Genomic DNA, 20007 nt, shown 5'->3' with positions numbered 1-20007 from the left:
GGAAGAGTATCAAGATCTTAATATTCTCAAAAGGAAACTACCATCTCCCATAAAGTAAGAAAGCAAATTCATACTTATTATCAAATATTACTTTTAATCATAATCTTAAAATCTTAAGGCTATGGATGTGCATGTACTATTTTAATTAACTATCACACAGCCCAATCACAGTAAGTAAAGAGTAAGTAAGACTTTCTGGAAGGAGTTATATATAGATATAGACATATAAACATCCATGTTTTATACATGTATGTAACAAGATGCTCTTATGAACACTGAGTATGGGTACTGTTTTAAAATAAAAGTCCAAAAGCTTATGATCTAAGCAGAACTTTATCTTGGTTAAGTAGTTTACTTACTAAAGAACCTAACGGGCCATAGTAAATGTATTGTTATAAAAAACAAGAATATATGTAAGAGAACTGAATTAAACAGCTTTTATTCAACTTTTTAGGATGAGGAAAACAAATGATATAAAATAAGTGATAAGAAATGCTGTCTTTTACTACTATCGCAAATCATGTTCTGTGTTTTACAAAATGCTCACACGGCAAATATGAAAAGCTTCAACATACTCTTATAACTCTGCTGCAGTAAATGCAACATTAACAAACATACAAATTTCTTCTGTACCAATCTAAAAGTAGAATTACTGAAATACTATTTTTAAAATGTTATCCATACATATTTTTATTCTTTGAATGAGATCATTGCCAATACATACATTATTTTCCTTAACTTTATTTTTACATTAAGCCCATATCTGTCATGCAGCTATCAAAAACTTTCTGGTAAATTAATTACACAGGTTTGTAGTCCAATTTAGACTCTAGCTTCTTAGAATCAGCCACTTTTCTGACTGCTTTCATGAAGTCTTCCTGTACTACAAAATCATGATCAGCACGAATTGCGAACATACCTGTGGAGAATAAAAGAACTTGATTGCCATATATGTGAATTATTTATTATAAGAAAACCAAGGGGTTGGGTTGGTGAAGTGGGTGAAGGTGATCAAAAGGTATGAACCTTCATAACATAACGTACAACCTAGTACAGTTAATACAGCAATATTCAGTTATTAATTCCGCATTGTATATTTGAAAGCTACTGAGATTTCATGTGAGAAGAAAACATTTTTGCTAGTATATGTGGTGATGGATATTAAATAGACTTATTGTGATCATTCTGTAATCTATACAAGTATCAAATAAGTTATATTGCACAGCTGAAACTAATATCAAATGCCCATTATACATCAATAAAGGTAAAAAAAGAAAACGAATATAATTTTATGGAGCATATGTGAAGTAGCCTTGAGTTACTACTTCTGAGTCAGTAATTCTGTCAGTAATTATCATTATTCATTTCCATAAAAGGTGAGAATTATTTTCAAATCAAAAGCTTAAAAACAATGAGACAATAATATGAATATTTAAAATTCAGCTCACAGTCCCTGTATCTAATGGAATCTTGAAAAAAACAAAATCGATGTACCAACAAAGCATACGCATTTTAAGCAGTAGTTTCTTAACTCTATATGCAGCAATTCCTTGGAAGGAGGAAGCACATGTATGGTTTGGAAAAACACAAAATATCTCTAGTAATTTTGACAGTCATTCCTTATTATAATGAAAAGCTTCAAAACAAGAAATTAGAGAAATCCAAGAGTGGGCTTCAACAAAAATCATTTTGCAATATATTTTATTCATGTTTCAAAGTTTACCTTATTTATATAGAAATTGATGTTTTATATGACTTTTATATTCAAGTATGATAATTCAGTTTTTTCCTTCAGGTTTTTGACAATTTCTACATTAAAAAGGGGTATCAGGTTTTTTGTTTGTGTGCGTGTGCACTTTTAACATTAATGTGTCAAGGACCTGGTTCCCAAATTTTCAGAGAAGCCTAATTTCATAGCAAGCTAAAGCTGATAATGCATTACTACTAGTTCAATGAATCCAACTAGTATTTCCACTGAGGATATTCTTATATTGAATTTTCATTAACATATAATGGGTTCTAACAGAAATTTTCAACAGTTAACTCCTATCTTCCCTTTCAAGATTTGGCTACGAGGAGCCTTAGAAATAGTCATAGACAGTCTACGCCCATACCACCCTGAACGCACCTGATCTCGTCTGATCTTGGAAGCTAAGCAGGGTCGGGCCTGGTTAGTACTTGGATGGGAGAAATAGTCATAGACAAATTCTCATATTGTCGGGTGAATGAACATGACTAATTTTTTTCTTTTTATTTATTTCTTTTCTTTTTTTATTATTTGATTTTTTAAATTTATTTTTTTACTAGATTTATTTATTCATGCATATAAGAACCGGGGTACAGGCCAGATGTGTGGGAGAGTGAGAGGATTCACCAGAGACAGAGCGGGGAACAGAACAGGCAGACTGACTGAAATACACTGCTGAGAGGAGCAGGTGAGACAGGAGAGGTCTGCCATGCCATGTGGGATTCTTGGTGGCCGGCCGGGATTGAACCCGCACTGCAGAAGCTGCGGACAGCTTCACCCAGCTGCGCTCAACCGCCTGCACCACCAGGGGAGGCCCTATTATTATTTTTTTAATTTTATGTCTTTTTTTACATCATTTTTCATTTTTGCACAATGTATGCATTTTCATCTTGGTTATAGTCCCCATACAATTCCCACCCCCCTCTTGTTTTGATCCTACATCCCCCCATAGTGTGTCTTTTGTTTATAGTTGCTTGTTGATTTCGATTTTTTTAATAGTGAGGTTTTCAAACTTGTTTAGAAGCAACAACTAAATTAGGTTAATTTATAATCCCAAACATTGCTCATTTGACTGCTTCCAAATCATTGTATACTGAATGAGTGAAACTGCAAGAGATACATTCTAATCCAAAATGAATAATCTGAAGATTTTAATGGAAAAGAATCAAATGTATTTTAACTTCTAGGAAGATGTTAAAAAAAAAAAAATAATAATAAAAAGAAGACCAAGGAATTCGAATGTCTCCACATGTTAAAAAAAAAAAAACCAAACAAACAAACTAAAGTTTTAATCCACAAAGAGTTACAGGTGTTTATGGGAAATAGATAAATATTTTTAATATGGAAAACAGAATCATAAATTGATGGGATCAGCCTTAAAGATTGATTCTACTTTTGCTTACCTTCCAAAGTCACCAAAGCAATCTTCTGATAATAATTTGATCCAATGTAGATTTTGAAAAGAAAATGTCATTGAGTTCCCTATGTAGTTCCAATCACATGAAAGTTTACCTCTTCATATTTTTTTTTTAAAGGTTTATTTATTTATGCATACAAGAGCTGGGGTGCAGGCCAGAGATGCGGTAGGTGAGAGGATTTACCAGAGACACAGTGGGGAGCAAAACAGGCAGATATACTGAAATATACTGCTGGGCCACCCAGGTGGGGCAGCAGGTTGGGTGGAGCGCTGTGAAGCTGTCCGCAGCCTCTGCAGCTCAGGTTTCCCGCTGGCCTGGGAGAAACCACACAGCGCAGCAGACCTCTCTTGTCTTGCCCACTGCTCTCCTCAGCAGTGTTTTCGGTCTGTCTGCCTGTTCTGCTCCCCACTCTGTCTCTGGTGAATCCTCTCATCCCCCTTGCCTCTGGCCTGTACCTCAGCTCTTGTATAAATAAATAAATCTTTGAAAAAAAAAAAAAAAAAAAAAGAAATATACTGCTGAGGGGAACAGCAGGCAAGACAGTCTGCTGTGCCATGTGGGTCACCTCCCTGGCCTGGCTGGGGATCAAAATGGTGCTGCAGTGGCTGCAGATAGCTTCATAGTGTTGCATCTTAAACCCCCTGCACCACCAGGGAGGCCCCTCTTCATATTTTATTAATGTCTTTGTGAGAATGATTTACTATGACTTGTACTGACGGTTTCTAGAAACTATGAGTATCTTTAATCAGATACTAAGCTACCTATGAAAATACTCCAACAGAAAAGCCATGCCTGAGAAGCTTCTTTAAACATTACATTTCTAAGTTAAAATAAGCTAGAGGTGATATGAAAATAAGAGGAAAACACACACTATAATATTACAAAAACAGTTCATTATAACCTATGAAAGTCACTAAAAAAAACCTACTGTCTAAATTTTTTTCAATCTAAATATTCAATGTGGAAGAGGAGGACTAAGCAATTCTATGTAGAGTCAGTTGCTGGATCATACAACCCACAGTGAAATTTATAATAAAAAATTACTACATGTTGAGGTGTAAAGCTGTACTCCACAAATTATAGTTATGTGAACTGGCAAATCAGTAACATTTGATTTTTTAAAATTGCTACATTTTACACAAGTTGTCTGATCACCAAATTCACAAGCTTTCAAAGCTTATTGCTGACAATAGTATCTGAAAACATGTCATCTTGTTCTGGCTCATACTGATTTCAGTCTTGGGTGTAACAAACTTACTTTTTACAAGGAGTCATATGTTATGACATGCTATAAGGCATCCAGAAGTACAAAGATATTGCCAAGGGCAAATATCATCCAATGAGGGGTATGAGAACTGGCAAATAAATACTCCAGTTACGGGACTCCCTGGTGGTGCATGGGTTAAAGACAGCACTATCAAGCTATTGCCAGCCACTGCAGCATGAGTTTGATCCCTGGCTAGCCAGGGAGCAACTCACATGGGGCAACAGACCTCTCCTACCTGACCCACTGCTCCCCTCAGCAGTGTATTTCAGTAGACCTGCCTGTTCTGCTCCCCACTCTGATGAATCCTCTCACCCCCACACCTCTGGCTTACACCTCAGTTCTTATATGCATAAATAAATAAATCTTTTAAAAATAAATACTCCAGTCTCCCATTTTTCAAACAGGTAATCCTAGAAGGCACCCCATATGTTTCTCTGAGGTCTCATTTTTTCCTGCCTCCCATAAAGGGGGGGTGGTGTATAATGGGGCAACTTTACAACAGATTTTCCTCTTTCCATGTCACTTGCTCTGTTTTATTCTTGGCATTAACCGACCCCCATCCCCCAAAAAACAATTAAGCACAAAATCCTTAAAGAGCCTAGACTCTGCTTTTGGACAAACTCAAACATGAAGTAAATTAAACAAATTAAGATCAATACCAAAACTGTACTTTAAACCCTTACCTGCTTCAGTACAAACATTTCTCAGGTCAGCGCCATTAAAGCCATCTGAAAGCTTCACAATTGCTTCATAATCTGTTGAGGAGGAAAAAAACCAGAAGTTAGTGGAAAAAAAAAAAAAAAAAAAAAATAGACATTTTCTTTTAATTTATACCCATATAGAAAATTTAAACCAAAGAGCCTGCTTTCCATTTAATCAGTTAGGCATCAGCTGTTAAGATTCTACAATACTGTCAACCAAACACTATACTTCTGTTACGTAGACATAGAAATAGATTCCTCTGAATCTTTAAAACCAGGAAATATCAAGATCTGAAATTATCTTAATCTGTTTCTATGTAGTAAAACAGGCACATGTGAACTTCAGTTTTCTGTATTTATGTGCTTATTAAAACTGTAAACAGTTTTATTTCAATAAGCCAAAACCAGTTGTAACCATGACAGAATTTAATCACAATAAGCCAAATATAAAATATACTAAAAAGTCATCAGGAAAAAATTTATCTTATAGGATTTTTAAATGTTAGAGCAAGCATTGGCTAGTTTTCTGCTTTCTATGCAAGTTATGAGTAGTGAAGTTATCAAATCTATAGTAATGGTAAAAATAAAGTGATCTTTCTAGCTACCCTGCAGACATGAAATGAAAAACTGTTGGTCTGGGTAGCGATTATGAACTTGATATTTAACAGAGAGAGAAATAAGAGACAGCACAAGCAAATAACTGATGAGACACCCTTTGAAATCATATAGTCTTCACTTAGGTTCAAGTTCCATGTGTCATCCTGAAAGCAGAGATCCCCAAGGTTAGCACAGTACTGTCATCTTTCAAGAACTCTGTATTAGAGAAATCTGTAAATTGACATTCTCAGTTTAGCTTAGTCTTTTCAGCTCAAAACCCTAACATGAGCAATGAGAAAATTAATGAGGGCCAACAGTCAACTATGTATAAATATTTTAGACTACTAACTTCTAAAAGGCTTTTTTAAAGCTGCTTGGCAAATTCTCTGTTATGATCTAGGCCATAAGTCTTTTAGGCTTTGCAAGTCATGTAGTCTCTGCCAAAACTACTCCTTTGTGCTACTGTAGTGGGAAAGCAGACACAGACATATATAAATGGGTTGGAGTCAGAAGGCAGACAGAATTTGCCCCACAGTCATGGTTTGTTGGCCTCTACTCTAGTCCAGTCTCTCATTTCTATAGATAAATATTTTATTACTTCTGTCCTCAAATCTCTAACCATACTTTCCCATTTTAGTCTGAATTGTTTCCTATTTCACTGAAAAGAATAAAAGCATTCAGAAGAAAAATTCTACAATTTTCTGCTTGGAGAAAGGTATCAGCACCTATATTCTGCCTTCTCTCCTACTAATGAAAAGACCCCCCTCAAAGAAAGTACATTATTAATCTCTTTCTTTCTTAGATCAGTCTTATCAGCATCAAAAAAGTGTTAAGTTCTTCCATCTTTGGTTTTTTCTCTACTCCCTTCTGTTGCAGAATTACTTGAGAGAAATGTATAGGGCCTTCCTAGTGGTACAAGGGGTTAAGACGCAACCTATGAGGCTGTCTGCCACTGCAGCACAAGTTCGATCCCTGGCCAGGGAGATACCCACATGGCACAGCAGACCTCTCCTGTGTCCCCACTGCTCCCCTCAGCAGGATATTCAGTCAATCTGCCTGTTCTGTTCCCCACTCTGTCTCTGGTGAATCTTCTCACTCCCTGCACCTATGGCCTCTACTCCAGTTCTTGTATACATAATCTTCAAAAACAAAAAACCAACACAAAAAGATCTTATCTTTTCAATGATAACAACCCTTCAATAGCATCTCTGTCACTGAAAATAAAAGCCAAAGTCGCTACATAATGTCCTCAATAAGGCTCTATTCAATATAGTCCTCAATATAGTCCTTCTATGAGCTCACTTGCTACTACTGAACTTTGGTGTCTTTGCTGTTCCTACAGTGTTCCAGGCATGTATCTGCTTCAGAGCCTTCCTATTTGCTGCTTCCTTTGCCTGATCTTCCCCTAAATATCCATATCTACTTTCTTCACCTTAGAAATCACCTTTTGGGTAAGACCTTCAAGGTGTTCCCCTTCCCCATCACCACTTAAAAAGGTATGCATTCATGCATGCTCCTAGCATTACCCCTACCCTGCTTTATTTTTATCCACAGCACTTATCACCATCTAATATACGATATATATTACTTTGTTTTTCTTGATAAGAACATAAGTTCTATAAAGGCAGGAATTTATCTGTTTTGTTCACTGCTATGCCTGCAGTACTTAGAACAATTCCTAGCACCTACTATGTGCTCAAAAAATATCAGCTGTTGGGCATCCCTGGTGGCGCAGGCAGTTGAGTGCAGTGCTGTGAAGCTGTCTGCAGCCTCTGCAGTGTGGGTTCAATCCCTGCCAGCCAGTGAGAATACCACATGGCGCAGCAGACGTCTCCTGTCTCGCCCACTGCTCCCCTCAGCAGTGTATTTCAGTGGATCTGCTTGTTCTGCTCCCCGCTCTCTCTGGTGAATCCTCTGACCCTCCCACACATCTGGCCTGTACCCCAGTTCTTGTATGTATAAATAAATAAATCTTTAAAAAAATCAGCTGTTTGCTGAATTTAAAGCTAGATTTGATAGACTATCAGTTATCCAATAATATTTTGCAATATCTACCAAATATGAACATATGAAAAATAGATTATTTCCTTACCTATTTCACCATGCTTTGTAATAGGACCAGCATGTATCTTCAATATATCTAATCTTGCTTGTTCATTTGGTAAATCAATATCTGCAAAATAAATGGTAAGAATTTTTTTTTCCTTCGGCAGTAAGGCCTTTGTTTATAAAATAAAGTGAGGGGTGAGAAAAAGGCATTGGGAGTAAAATGAACAGCAGATAAAGAACTTTAACTCACGTATTTTTCTATCTAATCTTCCCGGACGGAGCAAAGCAGGATCCAGTGTATCTGGTCTGTTTGTAGCCATGATCATTTTAACTCTATGCAGAGTATCAAATCCATCCATTTGATTCAGTAACTAGTATGTTTATAAATAAAAATAATAGACTTTACAAAACATCCCAACCATTAAACATACACAGTAGACCCTAACACTATAAATTTATTTCCTATAGATTTGCAATGTTCAGAATGATCATTTGATGGAATTATATTTTCCTCTCTTTTAATAAGATATACTTTCCATCCTCAAAGTTTCAAGGAAGATTATTTAGCTATGTATTTTTTATAGCTATCAGGTAGTTATAAAATTCTGAAGATTCCCACCTTGAATTCATAATTCAAGAAATATGAATCTAAATTATGTAATCTGGCTTCCAGTGATCAAATACTTTTCATGCAGCTACTTTTAAAAATAAAAACTAATAAAGAAGGGCCTCCCCAGTGGCGCAGCGGTTGAGCGCTGGGTTGCGAAGCTGCCCGCGGCCTCTGCAGCGCCGGTTCGATCCCTGGCTGCTCCCCGGCCACCGGAGGAGGGTCCCACATGGCGCGCAGACCTCTCCTGCCACCCGCTGCTCCCCTCAGCAGTGTACTTCGTCATTCTGCCTTCTCTGCTCCCCGCTCTGGCTCTGGTGAATTCTCTCACCCTCCTGCACTTCTGACTGTACCCAGTGCTTGTATAAATAAATAAATCTTAAAAAAAAAAAAACTAATAAAGAAGACATACAGATGGCCAATAAGCACATGAAATGTCTGACATCATTTATCATCAGGGAAACGCTAATTAAAACCACAATGAGATACCACCTCATGTCCATGAGAATGCTTCATATCAAAAAATACAAGGACAACAAATATTGGCGAGGGCATGGGCGTAAAAAGGAAACCTTGTACACTGTTGATGGGGATGTAGACTGGTCCTACGGAACATATGGAGGACTCTTCAAAATATTAAAAATAGATACTCCATATGATCTAGTAATTCCAATCCTTGGTATTTATCTAAAGCACACAAAAACACTAGTTTGAAGGGTTATATGCACTCCTATATTTACTGTAGCACTATTTATAATAACCAATGGAAATAGTCTATTCAATGGAATAGTCTAAGTGCCCAAGGAGAGATGTGTGGATAAAGTGCTATATATATAAATATATATATAAAATGTAATTTTATTTAAATAAAAGCTAATAAAAGCAAATAAAAGAGATAAAATCTTGCCAACTGTGGCAACAGGGATGGAACTGGATTATGCCAAGTGAAGTAAGTCAGAAGATAAATTCTAGACGATTTCACTTGTGGAATATAAAGAAACAAAGGAACAGACAAAACTAAACCAAAACAAGCCCTAGAAATATGACTTCAAAACTGAAGCTACTAGAAGAGAAAGGCTGGGAGGGTGGAAGGCTATAAGGACAGGAGACCCAATGGTTTATGGTGGAGGATTATGGGTGCTTTAGTGGTGGTATGATATAAGACACAACTGTAGTATGTGAACCTATATTCCTAAGTCATATTCAGTATTGTAAACCAATGTTACCTTAAAAGAAAAATGCTAACAAAATCTAATGTATAAAGAGTACTTAATGGTATAACAGATACTAAGATAAACAATGATTTTTTTTTTTAGTAAATTTAATAGTAATTGTATAAATTAGCGTTTTAAATCTATTACACATAGAAATACTGAGACACTAAGAATATTTCCCAATGTTTTCTTGAATAAGTGTTGAAAAACCTAACTCTATTGAACAGTTATTTGAAATATAGCTGTCTGGCAATACATATTCTTCCCAAAAATATCTGCTTACAACATATCAGTTACAAGAATAAAATTAGCATTTGCATCATTTTACAATACTTCAATTTAGGGAAAAATAAATAAATAAATAAATAAAAATTTAAGTCCTCAAAAAAAAAAAAAAGTGTATTAACTCTAAGTGTAGACCAACTCTTTAAATTATAAGGCATAATGTATATTTTATTGGGATATATTGTTTGAAACTTCTTAAAATACTAGGAAGTGTGTATCAAAGATGACTAGTTCTTTCCAAAATACATAAATAAAATAAAACACCTCAATTTAAAGTTTCTATGAAATTCCATAGCTAATTTAAGAATACTGTATATCTTCTGAGCAGATCAGTATAATTTATGAAAAGCAATTTTCAAATATTCCAATTATTCCAAATGAGAAAATTTGATACAGCATTACCTGTACTAGTTTCTACTTGCAGAAGGGTGAAAATGTATTTGGGATTCTCTATGACTTTCATAGAATTGCAGTGAGTAAAAAGAATGTGGGAAAGGCTATACATACATTCTAATATGCCAACATTCATCCTCAATTATCAAAAGAATTTTAGTCTCCTCTCATTCTCAATAATAGAGGAAAGTGTTAGTGATATTTAGATCAGCCTCACACATAATTATAACTCATTTATTGCCACCAGTTTTAATATGCCCATTACTTGTAAAATACTTTAATACAACCAGGGCAAGATCACATACACAATATAAGAAGAACAACATAAAATTTAAATACCTGAATGACTGATCTGCTCATATAATAGTAGCTATATATCAAATGGAATTCTGTAGATACTATTATTTTTTATTAGTCATATTATTGCTAGAGAAAGAAAACACATTTCTGGCACATAACTGGCAATATTTTCAAGTTTCATACTTAGGTTTATTCTTCATTTAAATTGTACATATTTTGACCTTCAAATAGTCTATGTTCGGTTCTTCATTTAATAAACACTGATTTATTCATAAATCCTGTTCAACCAAACATTACCTCCATTAAAGTTCTCTGAATCTCTCTATCAGCTGAAGTACCCTCAGAAAACCGACGACCACCTAAAATAGTAAAGAAACTCATGTGCATTACTTTTTTCCTCTATAACCATCATTTATCAAAACAAAACATGACAGTGTCTGCAGCCAAAAACAGTAGAATGAAAATTAAATCGTAGAATTATATTGACAAAGTTAGAACTGATTTTAGTATAGCATTTCTCATTCTGTCAATGTGAAAGATTATTAAAAAGTTAAGATTTCTTAAGAATGTTTTTAAAGTAACATCTCATGAAAATAAAGGTGAAGTGAGAGGAAGAAAGTTCTTTCACATTTTTTAAAAACTTCCTAACATTTGCAACAAAGGTTTAAAACAAATTTTAAAAGGTGTTTTTCTTACCAATCGCATCTATCTCATCCATAAAAATGATGCATGGCTGATGGTCCCTGGCATAATTAAACATTTCTCTGATCAAACGAGCACTTTCACCAATGTACTTGTCTACAATAGAACTAGATACAACCTGATTAAAGGAAAAACACATTTAAACATAAGACAATTCAAATAAAATTTTATTTCAACAACTACTTAAACAATCTTCCTTTTACCTTTAAAAAATTGCAGTCCAGCTGGCTAGCCACAGCTCTTGCCAAAAGTGTTTTTCCTGTACCTAAAATGGAAAGTCCTAATTAGATGGAAAGTAAAACAAATTTTCAATAGCTTTTTGAGAATGTAATCCTTTGGCTAGCCAATTTTGCAAAGTGGAAGCTAAATCCTAAATAGAAATTCAATTTAAAATTCCAAAGCTGGGGCCTCCCTGATGGTGCAAGGGGTTAAGCAATCTGCAGCCTCTGCAGCACGAGTTCCATCCCCAGCCAGCCAGGGAACAACCCACATGACGCAGCAGACCTCTCCTGTCTCGCCCGCTGCTCCCCTCAGCAGTGTATTACAGTCAGTCTGCCTGTTCTGGTCCCCACTGTCGCTGGTGAATACTCTCACCCCTCACATCTCTGGCCTGTACCCCAGCTCTTGTATACATAAATAAATAAATCTTTAAAAATAAATAAATAAAATTCCAAAGGTGTACATAGATGTCAAATTACATGCGCACACTGGAAACTTATGTTATGAACCAATGTTACCTCATTCAAAATTTATATAAAAGAAAAAAATTTAAGCAAATAAGCAATACTTAAAAAAAAAATTCCCGGTATTAAAATTTTAAATTTTATTCAAAATATCCCTTGAAATTCAATTTTAGCAAAATCAATTTATATCTTTATATATCAAACCCCACTTACAGACTTCAATGAAAACATCTGTTACATTAAAATCCATTTGTCCATCCTATACACTGAATGTTTATCTTTTACCTATGCATATTGTAATATCCACTTGGAAACTATTGGTTCAATGAGTTATACAAAACTTCCAGATGTTTTTTATTACATAGTACTACAAAAAAAAAAAAACAACTTACTTGTTTAATATCACCAATTTCATTAGAAAAATCTTTTAAAACATTAACATTAGAAAATTGGCATGCTCACAGTGACAGATAAAAGTTTTCAAAAATTCAAATTTTCACTTGAAAACTCAAATTGTATCAACAGGTACAGACGTTTTAACATGACAAATTAACTTTACTCATACTTGAAAAAAATTTGTGACAGATAACCAATGCCCAGTTTGATAAGCATAGATAGTCTCTAAACCAAACTTTGAAGTAAAACATTCCACAAAAAGGAACTGGTTCAGTTGACAACTAAAGTAACTGCACAAGTGTTTTCCTAAAGATAACTATCCTACTCAGTGTGCAACAGAAGTACTTCACATGCATTTCCATTTTATCACACAGAAAATGAGACATTGTTTGAGGATCAAGATTAATAAATTAGTAATTTTGATTGATTGATTCACTGAGAACATTTTAAAGTGCAATTGGCATTATTTTCAAATACTCCAAGTGGGAATGGTCAAGAAAACAAATACTAGCATCACTTCATGCTAGTGACTTAACTGATGCTAAGGCATGAGTGGCTTTATCCACATTGCTTATGCACCATCAGTATAGATTTTAAGAGAGTGGAAATGCAACTAACACCTTAGTATTACAAAAGCTAAGTTTTGAACTTGCATACTTCCCAAAAGTATCTCAGGAACTTCTATAAGTCTGTGAACCACAGTTTGAGAATCACTGCACAAGAATCACATGATATGTTAAGATATATACACTATGAGGCACAAGAGGATTAAGCATGCCTGACAGAACAGGAGACACCTATCTCCTATCACCTCTTTAAACAGAGTGTAGGTTGGAATCTCCCACATTAATTCTCCATCTTATATTTTCCTCTTAATTCATTCACTATTAGTAGGGCAGAAATAATTTAATACCAACCTGGTGGTCCATATAACAAACAGCCTTTGGGAGGTATTATTCCTACGCGCTGGAATAGTTCTGGGTTTGTAAGAGGTAATTCGATCACCTAGAAAAGAAATTGCATATTTCTAAAAGTAAAGATTTCCTGTATTTTCAAACATTTTAAGTAAACTATTAACACAGGTTTACATATTATAATTCATAATAGGTTTTAAATTCTATGCTATGTTAAGCCACTTATATTCAAGGTATTTCTTCATAGATTTAAGCTTTCAGATCTAAAAAATTTTAAATTATTTTTAAAAACTAATTAAAATGTGTGTACATATTTTTAAAAACCATACATTTGACTAGAGTCATGGTTACAAGACATATCATTTGTCAAAACATGTTTGAATGATACAGGTACAAGATCTGTAACTATTTTGCATTTGGAAATACAATACAAAATAATTATAAAATTAGGAAATTTGATGTCATAATTGCTGTCAAAAGAAAATGTATATAAAATTTTCATGTTGGCATGTTTGCTACAGCAAACCTAAAAGAACCAGATGTTCTACTCTCAATGTCCTACAAAGACTGATTCAAGAAAACTGAGGAATAATTAAGAATTTGCACAATTAAAACTCTACTTATAGTACTATTAACCAGAGATAAACTTGTATTGAAAAGCTGTGTCCATAAAGAGTGATTAAAACAAATCCAAAGAGTACAAATAAATATTCTCAGTGTCTGCAGATGGAAAAAGGTATTGCATATTTGAGGGGAAGGTAGGGTGGTGGTGGATATTTCTTCTGTTCTATGGCTGATGCAGCAAATTACTGTAAAAGACAAGTTTTCACAGTTCCATGAAGTACCTGTCTTCCTCTGTTGCTGTTTCATTAACTACAAAAGTGAGAACAGGCTTTTATTTATGTTTTGGACAATGCTTCTTCAAGCATGCTCACAAAATATGGTTTCATAATCACCTGTAGTTCTTGTTTAAATGCTAATTCCTGTGTCCTATCCTCAATCTACTGCATCAAAATTATGAGGAGAACCTAGAAATCTGTATTTTAAATAAGAGTGCCAGAAAATTTAATGTGCTGCAGTCTGAGAACTACTGGCTTAGAGCTTAAATCAAATGATACAGATCATTCTGGCTATCCTCATTCATTCCCAAATATTCCCATTCTAAGATAGGATGAAATTAATAGGACAATGTAGTTTGCTTTAAAGAAAATTGCTATGAAGTCATCTGTGCCATGAAACAAGACAATCCTGATTTAGGCCACTCTGAAAGCCAATATTTTTCTTAAATACCAGCAAACAGCTATATTCACTTTATGATGAGAAGAATATTAGTGGGGTAATTGGGAAAACAACATTATACATGTTATCCACATGTGCTCTGAGGCAGGTAACCTACTACGGTACTCAAAAACACACATGGCATTATTATAATTTATTCTTATTTTTTTATTCTTTCTTTTTCACAAAAAGAGAATTTTTCTAACACCAAATTGTCTCCAAATTAATAAACATCTATAATTTCCATAGCTAGAAATTCAGTGTTATTCTCCTCTTATCAAGAACATTAAAAATAAAATTTTTAGCAACCACTCTTTGGACAAAGTAATTTTTCAACCTCTTTCTCCCTTCAGGTATCTTGAAACCAGTACTATTTATTAGTAAGTTCAGGAACAAAGCATACATTACCAACCTCCCTTAATTCTCGAATCTGTTCTGACAGTCCTCCAATCTCAGAATAAGAAACATTCCCCGGGTCCTCATGGGACATGTTATAGACTAGTGGATCCACCTCTCTTGGCAAGTATCTATAATGATAAGGTACATATATTTCTTTTAAAAGTTAAACTTTCTCTCAGCCTACAGATAGAATATAAAAGACTTACATATGCAAGAACCTGTACTTGATCTTATAAAAAATATTTAAATTCATTAGAAATTGGTAAAAGGAAAAAATCAAAAACTATCCAGTGCTTTCAAGAAGCATGTATTTTAGATAGACTCTTCCCTCTGTGAAAATAAAAAGTAAAAGAAATAAGAGTAAGAAACCTACCTCATGATAGTTAGTGTAGTCATATCCAAAGCAACTCTTGTTCCTGGCTTCAGCTTACTTTTGTCAAGCTAATTTTTTAAAACAAAAGGCATCACATAAATACTTATAAAGGGCAATAACACTCTAACAAGGGCATTAATATTTAGAAGCCAAATAATCATAATAACTCTTCAAGAGAGAACATACTTGATATTAGATTATAAACACCACATCAAGAGAAAGGCTTATGAAAGTAGTAATTCAAAGTTATTTCCATCTGCCCCTTTTAAGAATGCCCCTTTTTGCAATCTTAGTGTAAAAAGTAAAATCAATACACAAAGTTTGAAGAGGCAATGGTCTCGTATTTTAAAAAGGAAATTTTTAAAGACTTAGTATTTAACATAGTTTTTGCTCACTGTTTTGATTCAGGCATTGTAGTACAGGGACACTGGCAATTAGTGCCAAAATATTTATACAGAAATCCATTAGTGAACATTTTGGGGGAAAGAAAGTATAGCATTTTAAAGGTGTGCCCATAAGATTTATTTTTAAAACTAAAGCTTTGGAAAGAATGTGTTACTTGATCATAGAATATAAGGAGGAAATGTACTACTTCCCCTTGGAGATTTTTGTTAAAATGCTAACAAAACAAAACTCCAGCAACCATCATTCATGCCTTTGCTACATGACAGATAGCATACTACGTACATCCTATATTAGGTTGAAGCATGTTAAATAATTTATTGGCATATTTAGACAAGATAGCTTATTTGGGTAGAATTGGCTAGAACTAATAGATTCACACTGAATGTTACTTTTCAAAAATAAAGTTAAAAATAGTTAAAAGAAAAAATTATACCCTTCCAGCTTTTCTAATAATTTCCATTTTCTCAAATATTACACTCCCATGTGCTCCTAAAACCACAAACTATCTTAGAAATAACCATGAATTAGGGGCCTCCCCGGTGGCGCAGCGGTTGAGCGCTGGGTTGCGAAGCTGCCCGCGGCCTCTGCTGCGCCGGCTCGATCCCCGGCTGCTCCCCGGCCACCAGAGGAGGGTCCCACATGGCGCACAGACCTCTCCTGCCGCCCGCTGCTCCCCTCAGCAGTGCACTTCCGTCCTTCTGCCTGCTCTGCTCCCCGCTCTGGCTCTGGTGAATTCTCTCACCCTCCCGCGCTTCTGACTGTACCCAGTGCATGTATAAACAAAACAAACAAACAAATAAAGAAAGAAAGAAAGAAAGAAAACATGCCTCTCTAAAAAAAAAAAAAAAAAAGAAATAACCATGAATTATCTTAAAAGTGCAAACTTTTGGCATCCAGGGTGTCCTGAAGGGTACATAAAAATTCTTTGTCAGATCAGGCACCTAATATTTTGATTGAGAAAATGTTGCCACAGTTTATAGGGTAGGCAAAATTCTAAGATTAGATTTAGTTCATTGGTTAAATTCTATTCTACAATCATGTCATACCAACGTTTTAAAACCTAATCCTGGGGCCTCCCAGGTGGTGGTAAGGTAAGGTAAGGTAAGGTATTAAGTCTTAGCACCGTGAAGTTATTGGAAGCCACTGTAGCACTCGTTCAACCCCCAGCCAGGGAGCTGGCCCACATGGCACAGAGGACATCTCCTGTCTTACCCACTACTTCCCTCAGCAGTGTAATTGAATCAACCCCACTCTGTCTCTGGTGAATCCTCTCACTCCACCCTCCCATGCCTCTGGCCTACACTCCAGCTCTTGTATACATAAATAAATCTTAAAAAAAAAAAAAAAAACAGAAACAAAAACAAGAAAACCCTGATCCTGGTGTAATGAATACACAGGAAAAAAAAGCTCTACAATGAATTTATAAGAATGGTCTAAGGACACTTCCTAAAAATAGGGTAGTACATAAATTGACTTCAGAGGTTACTGAATAAACTGAATAATTTGAAGATGTTAGTTCAAATTTTTGATAACTACAAAAATTCTGAAAGTTGTAATTATTTCTATTTGCCTACTCTAGTGTAAACAAACTCATTCAAAATCTACTTAGGCTACAATAAACCACATTAGTAACATTTTTGAATGTTCAAATGTAAAACACAAGTAGTTAGCAAGGTCTAATACTTTTCACTCCTTTTTAAAAAAGACATTAAGACGAAATGATATGAGGTATTTTCCAGTTCTAAAACTCTTTGATTTCTAAGTGTACAGAGCAGACCAAGGCAAAGAGCAGAGTAGAAAATAGAGAATATCAGGCATCAAAAATGCAGCTTGAATTTAAGCTTTGCTAGTTGTAAACAAATCACCTTTGGAAATACCGGCAAAATGTCTGCCCTAGTTAACCTCATGGATTAAACAATTTATATGAAATTGCTTTTGTAAATTAAAAAGCACTATACAAACAGTTTTACCTGCCGACGACAACCCACAACATATCTTGGTCCATTAGTAGCTTTAACAATGACTACAGGAAGAAAATTAAAAAACAAGTTAAAAATAAAAAGTAAAAAAAATACATACTTATCAATGACAAGTTCAGTTTCATTTCTGTTCTCCAAGAAGGCAACAGTTGAAACAATACTTTATAAAAAAAATCATCTACCTTCATTATTGTCATTAAAATAATAAGCATTTCAAATGTTAGAGGTTGGGAAGGGGGTGGTTCTAGCTCTTTCATTTTTTAATAATTAACAAATCTAATCCACTTACATTTTTCTTCAGTTAACTGCTTGAGAACTTCACCCACAATCTAAGAAAAAACAAAAGAAAAATGTTTGCCAACAGCAAAAAAAAAGAAAACTACCATTACCCCATACACCCCAAACTCCATTACTTACCTGCCCAACACTTTGTAGGGCCTTCAGATCATTTTCAGATTTTTCATACTGCTTGGTAAGTTCTTTTAGTTGTTCTCTTACTAAAATAATTTGAACATTTTTAGTTAAACAACAATCTGAGTAAGTTTAAGTCGCAGTCTTACTTGTCTATTTCATTTTATACATATTTTTATATACTATATCAAGCCACAAAAGAAACAATGACGTTTGTAGGTGACTTGTTTAAAAACGAACTGTTAGGGCGAAAACGTTGTATTTTCATTTTCGTGATAACCAATACTTACTTGCTTAAGCAAATTTTAGGTTACATTCTTAACAGATACTGAAACTGACACTTTGGATAAATGAGTTAGACCCTTCCTCACCTCTTCACCCACCCACAAGGATTTTTACTCCCTGGTTGACTTTCTACCTTAATAAGGTCAACAGGTGCAGTTCTCAGAATTATATGGTTATGGTCTTCCTTTCATTAAACCACTCAGGCTTTTCAATGATGGTGCACAATGCAAAAACATAAGTATCCTTTTGGCCCAGGAAATAAGGGAAACTTGTGTGCCTGACAGAGTACAATTTAAAACACGAGAGCAGACAAGAAGGTTATTATGATCGCTGGATTCCCCTCTTAAGCTCCCCATCCGGCATTCCACTCCACGAACAAGTCAGTTCCTGGGGTGTCATCTTACTTCAGCTTCCTTCACTCAAATCTCTTCCTCTCGGAGCCTAGCACTCCATCAAAACTGCCCTCCACCCCAAGCTGGGAAATATCCCTGGCCCACTTTTCTCCACTCCTGTTCTAGTCCTGTTCCACCTTCATCTGAGAACTGGAGCTGTTCTCCCTGACACTCGGGCCAGTCCGGGCCATTTCCATGCCCGCGGAGGCTCTGCTCTCCGGGTCGCGGGCCGGATGACAAAGCGCCTTGTCCCTGGACCGAGGCCTTGCCATCCCCCGGAATCAGTTGCGTGCTCAGTCAAAAGTCTCCGCTTTGTCAGAAACAGAAGTGGGCCCAGGGACGAGGTTATGTGGAAAGAAAGGTGCACTCACGCTCCTTTAGACGGCCGTCAATCTCCTTGTGCTCCAGCAGCTTCTTGCGATAGTCCTGAAGCGCCTTATCTCTAGGGTCCGCCATGATGAGAAGCCGTCGCTCATAGGGGATGCCGGGAATGGCCATGGCCGCCCGGGCGGGGGCAGGGGCGGGGCGAGGGAGGAGAGGCGCCCTGGAAGGAGGGCTCAAGGGCGGCCCCGCCCCTTCCGGTTTCCCGCCTCTCTACTTCGATTCTCCCACTTGGGCGTCTCGGTTGGCGGATGAATTTGACGTCCGCCGAAGGAGGCCGCCGGCCATACTGGCCCCTGCCGGTCGCGCTGGGTAAAACGCGCACTGTTAGACTCGACTTCCGGGAAGCGAGGCCTTGGTATTCTTTTCACTGGTGTCCTGCAACCACAAAACACTTTGTCATAAGCTGAGATGGGAGTAAAATAAGGAATAAGCAAACTTTAGAAACAGGTCTGTCTGCCTAGCGGTGGAACACAGGCGGTGCATTGGAGTAACAGGATTCTCAGGGACTTGCAGCTATCGAAGTAGGTTATTTCATTTATCCATTCTGTGAATGAAGAATTAAGAATACAATTGCATAGGATATGGTGGGAAGATTATAAAAATAATTTCTGAAGGTTAAGGAGCTGAAGCTGCATAGAAAAAGCTGTTGAGGCATTGCCTTCTAAATCTGGATTAAAAAAATGCATAAGCGGGCCTCCCCGGTGGCGCAGCGGTTGAGCGCTGGGTTGCGAAGCTGCCCGAAGCCTCTGCAGCGCCGGTTCGATCCCCGGCTGCTCCCCGGCCACCGGAGGAGGGTCCCACATGGTGCGCAGACCTCTCCTGCCGCCC

General features: G+C 36.1%; 1 protein-coding gene across 1 annotated transcript; it reads right to left on the bottom strand.

Annotated features, from left to right (window-relative positions):
• Nucleotides 1-413: 413 nt before the first annotated feature.
• Nucleotides 414-19323, bottom strand: PSMC6 (proteasome 26S subunit, ATPase 6). Its single transcript, XM_037503348.2, has 14 exons — nt 19167-19323; nt 18125-18204; nt 17997-18036; nt 17699-17751; nt 15324-15391; nt 14964-15078; nt 13277-13364; nt 11484-11545; nt 11275-11398; nt 10876-10937; nt 8030-8150; nt 7823-7903; nt 5116-5187; nt 414-919 (listed from the first exon to the last, which is right to left on the bottom strand). The coding sequence occupies exons 1-14, from the start codon at nt 19291-19293 to the stop codon at nt 801-803; spliced, it is 1212 nt and encodes a 403-aa protein (XP_037359245.1). The 5' UTR covers nt 19294-19323; the 3' UTR covers nt 414-800.
• Between the last annotated feature and the right edge of the window lie 684 nt (nt 19324-20007).

This window comes from Talpa occidentalis, unplaced genomic scaffold, assembly GCF_014898055.3.
Source record: "Talpa occidentalis isolate TD23 unplaced genomic scaffold, MPIMG_talOcc4v2.1 talOcc4.11, whole genome shotgun sequence".
Classification (NCBI taxonomy): Eukaryota; Metazoa; Chordata; class Mammalia; order Eulipotyphla; family Talpidae; genus Talpa; species Talpa occidentalis.
This window is presented reverse-complemented; position numbering and strand designations above follow the sequence as displayed.

Coding starts and splice junctions, on each gene's coding strand:
- PSMC6 (XM_037503348.2), bottom strand. CDS start 19,293: ATGGCCATTCCCGGCATCCCCTATGAGCGACGGCTTCTCATCATGGCG. Junction 10,938..11,274: donor GGATGAGATAGATGCGATTG/GTAAGAAAAACA, acceptor TTACTATTTTAG/GTGGTCGTCGGTTTTCTGAG. Junction 5,188..7,822: donor TACAAAGCATGGTGAAATAG/GTAAGGAAATAA, acceptor CCTCCTCAACAG/ATTATGAAGCAATTGTGAAG.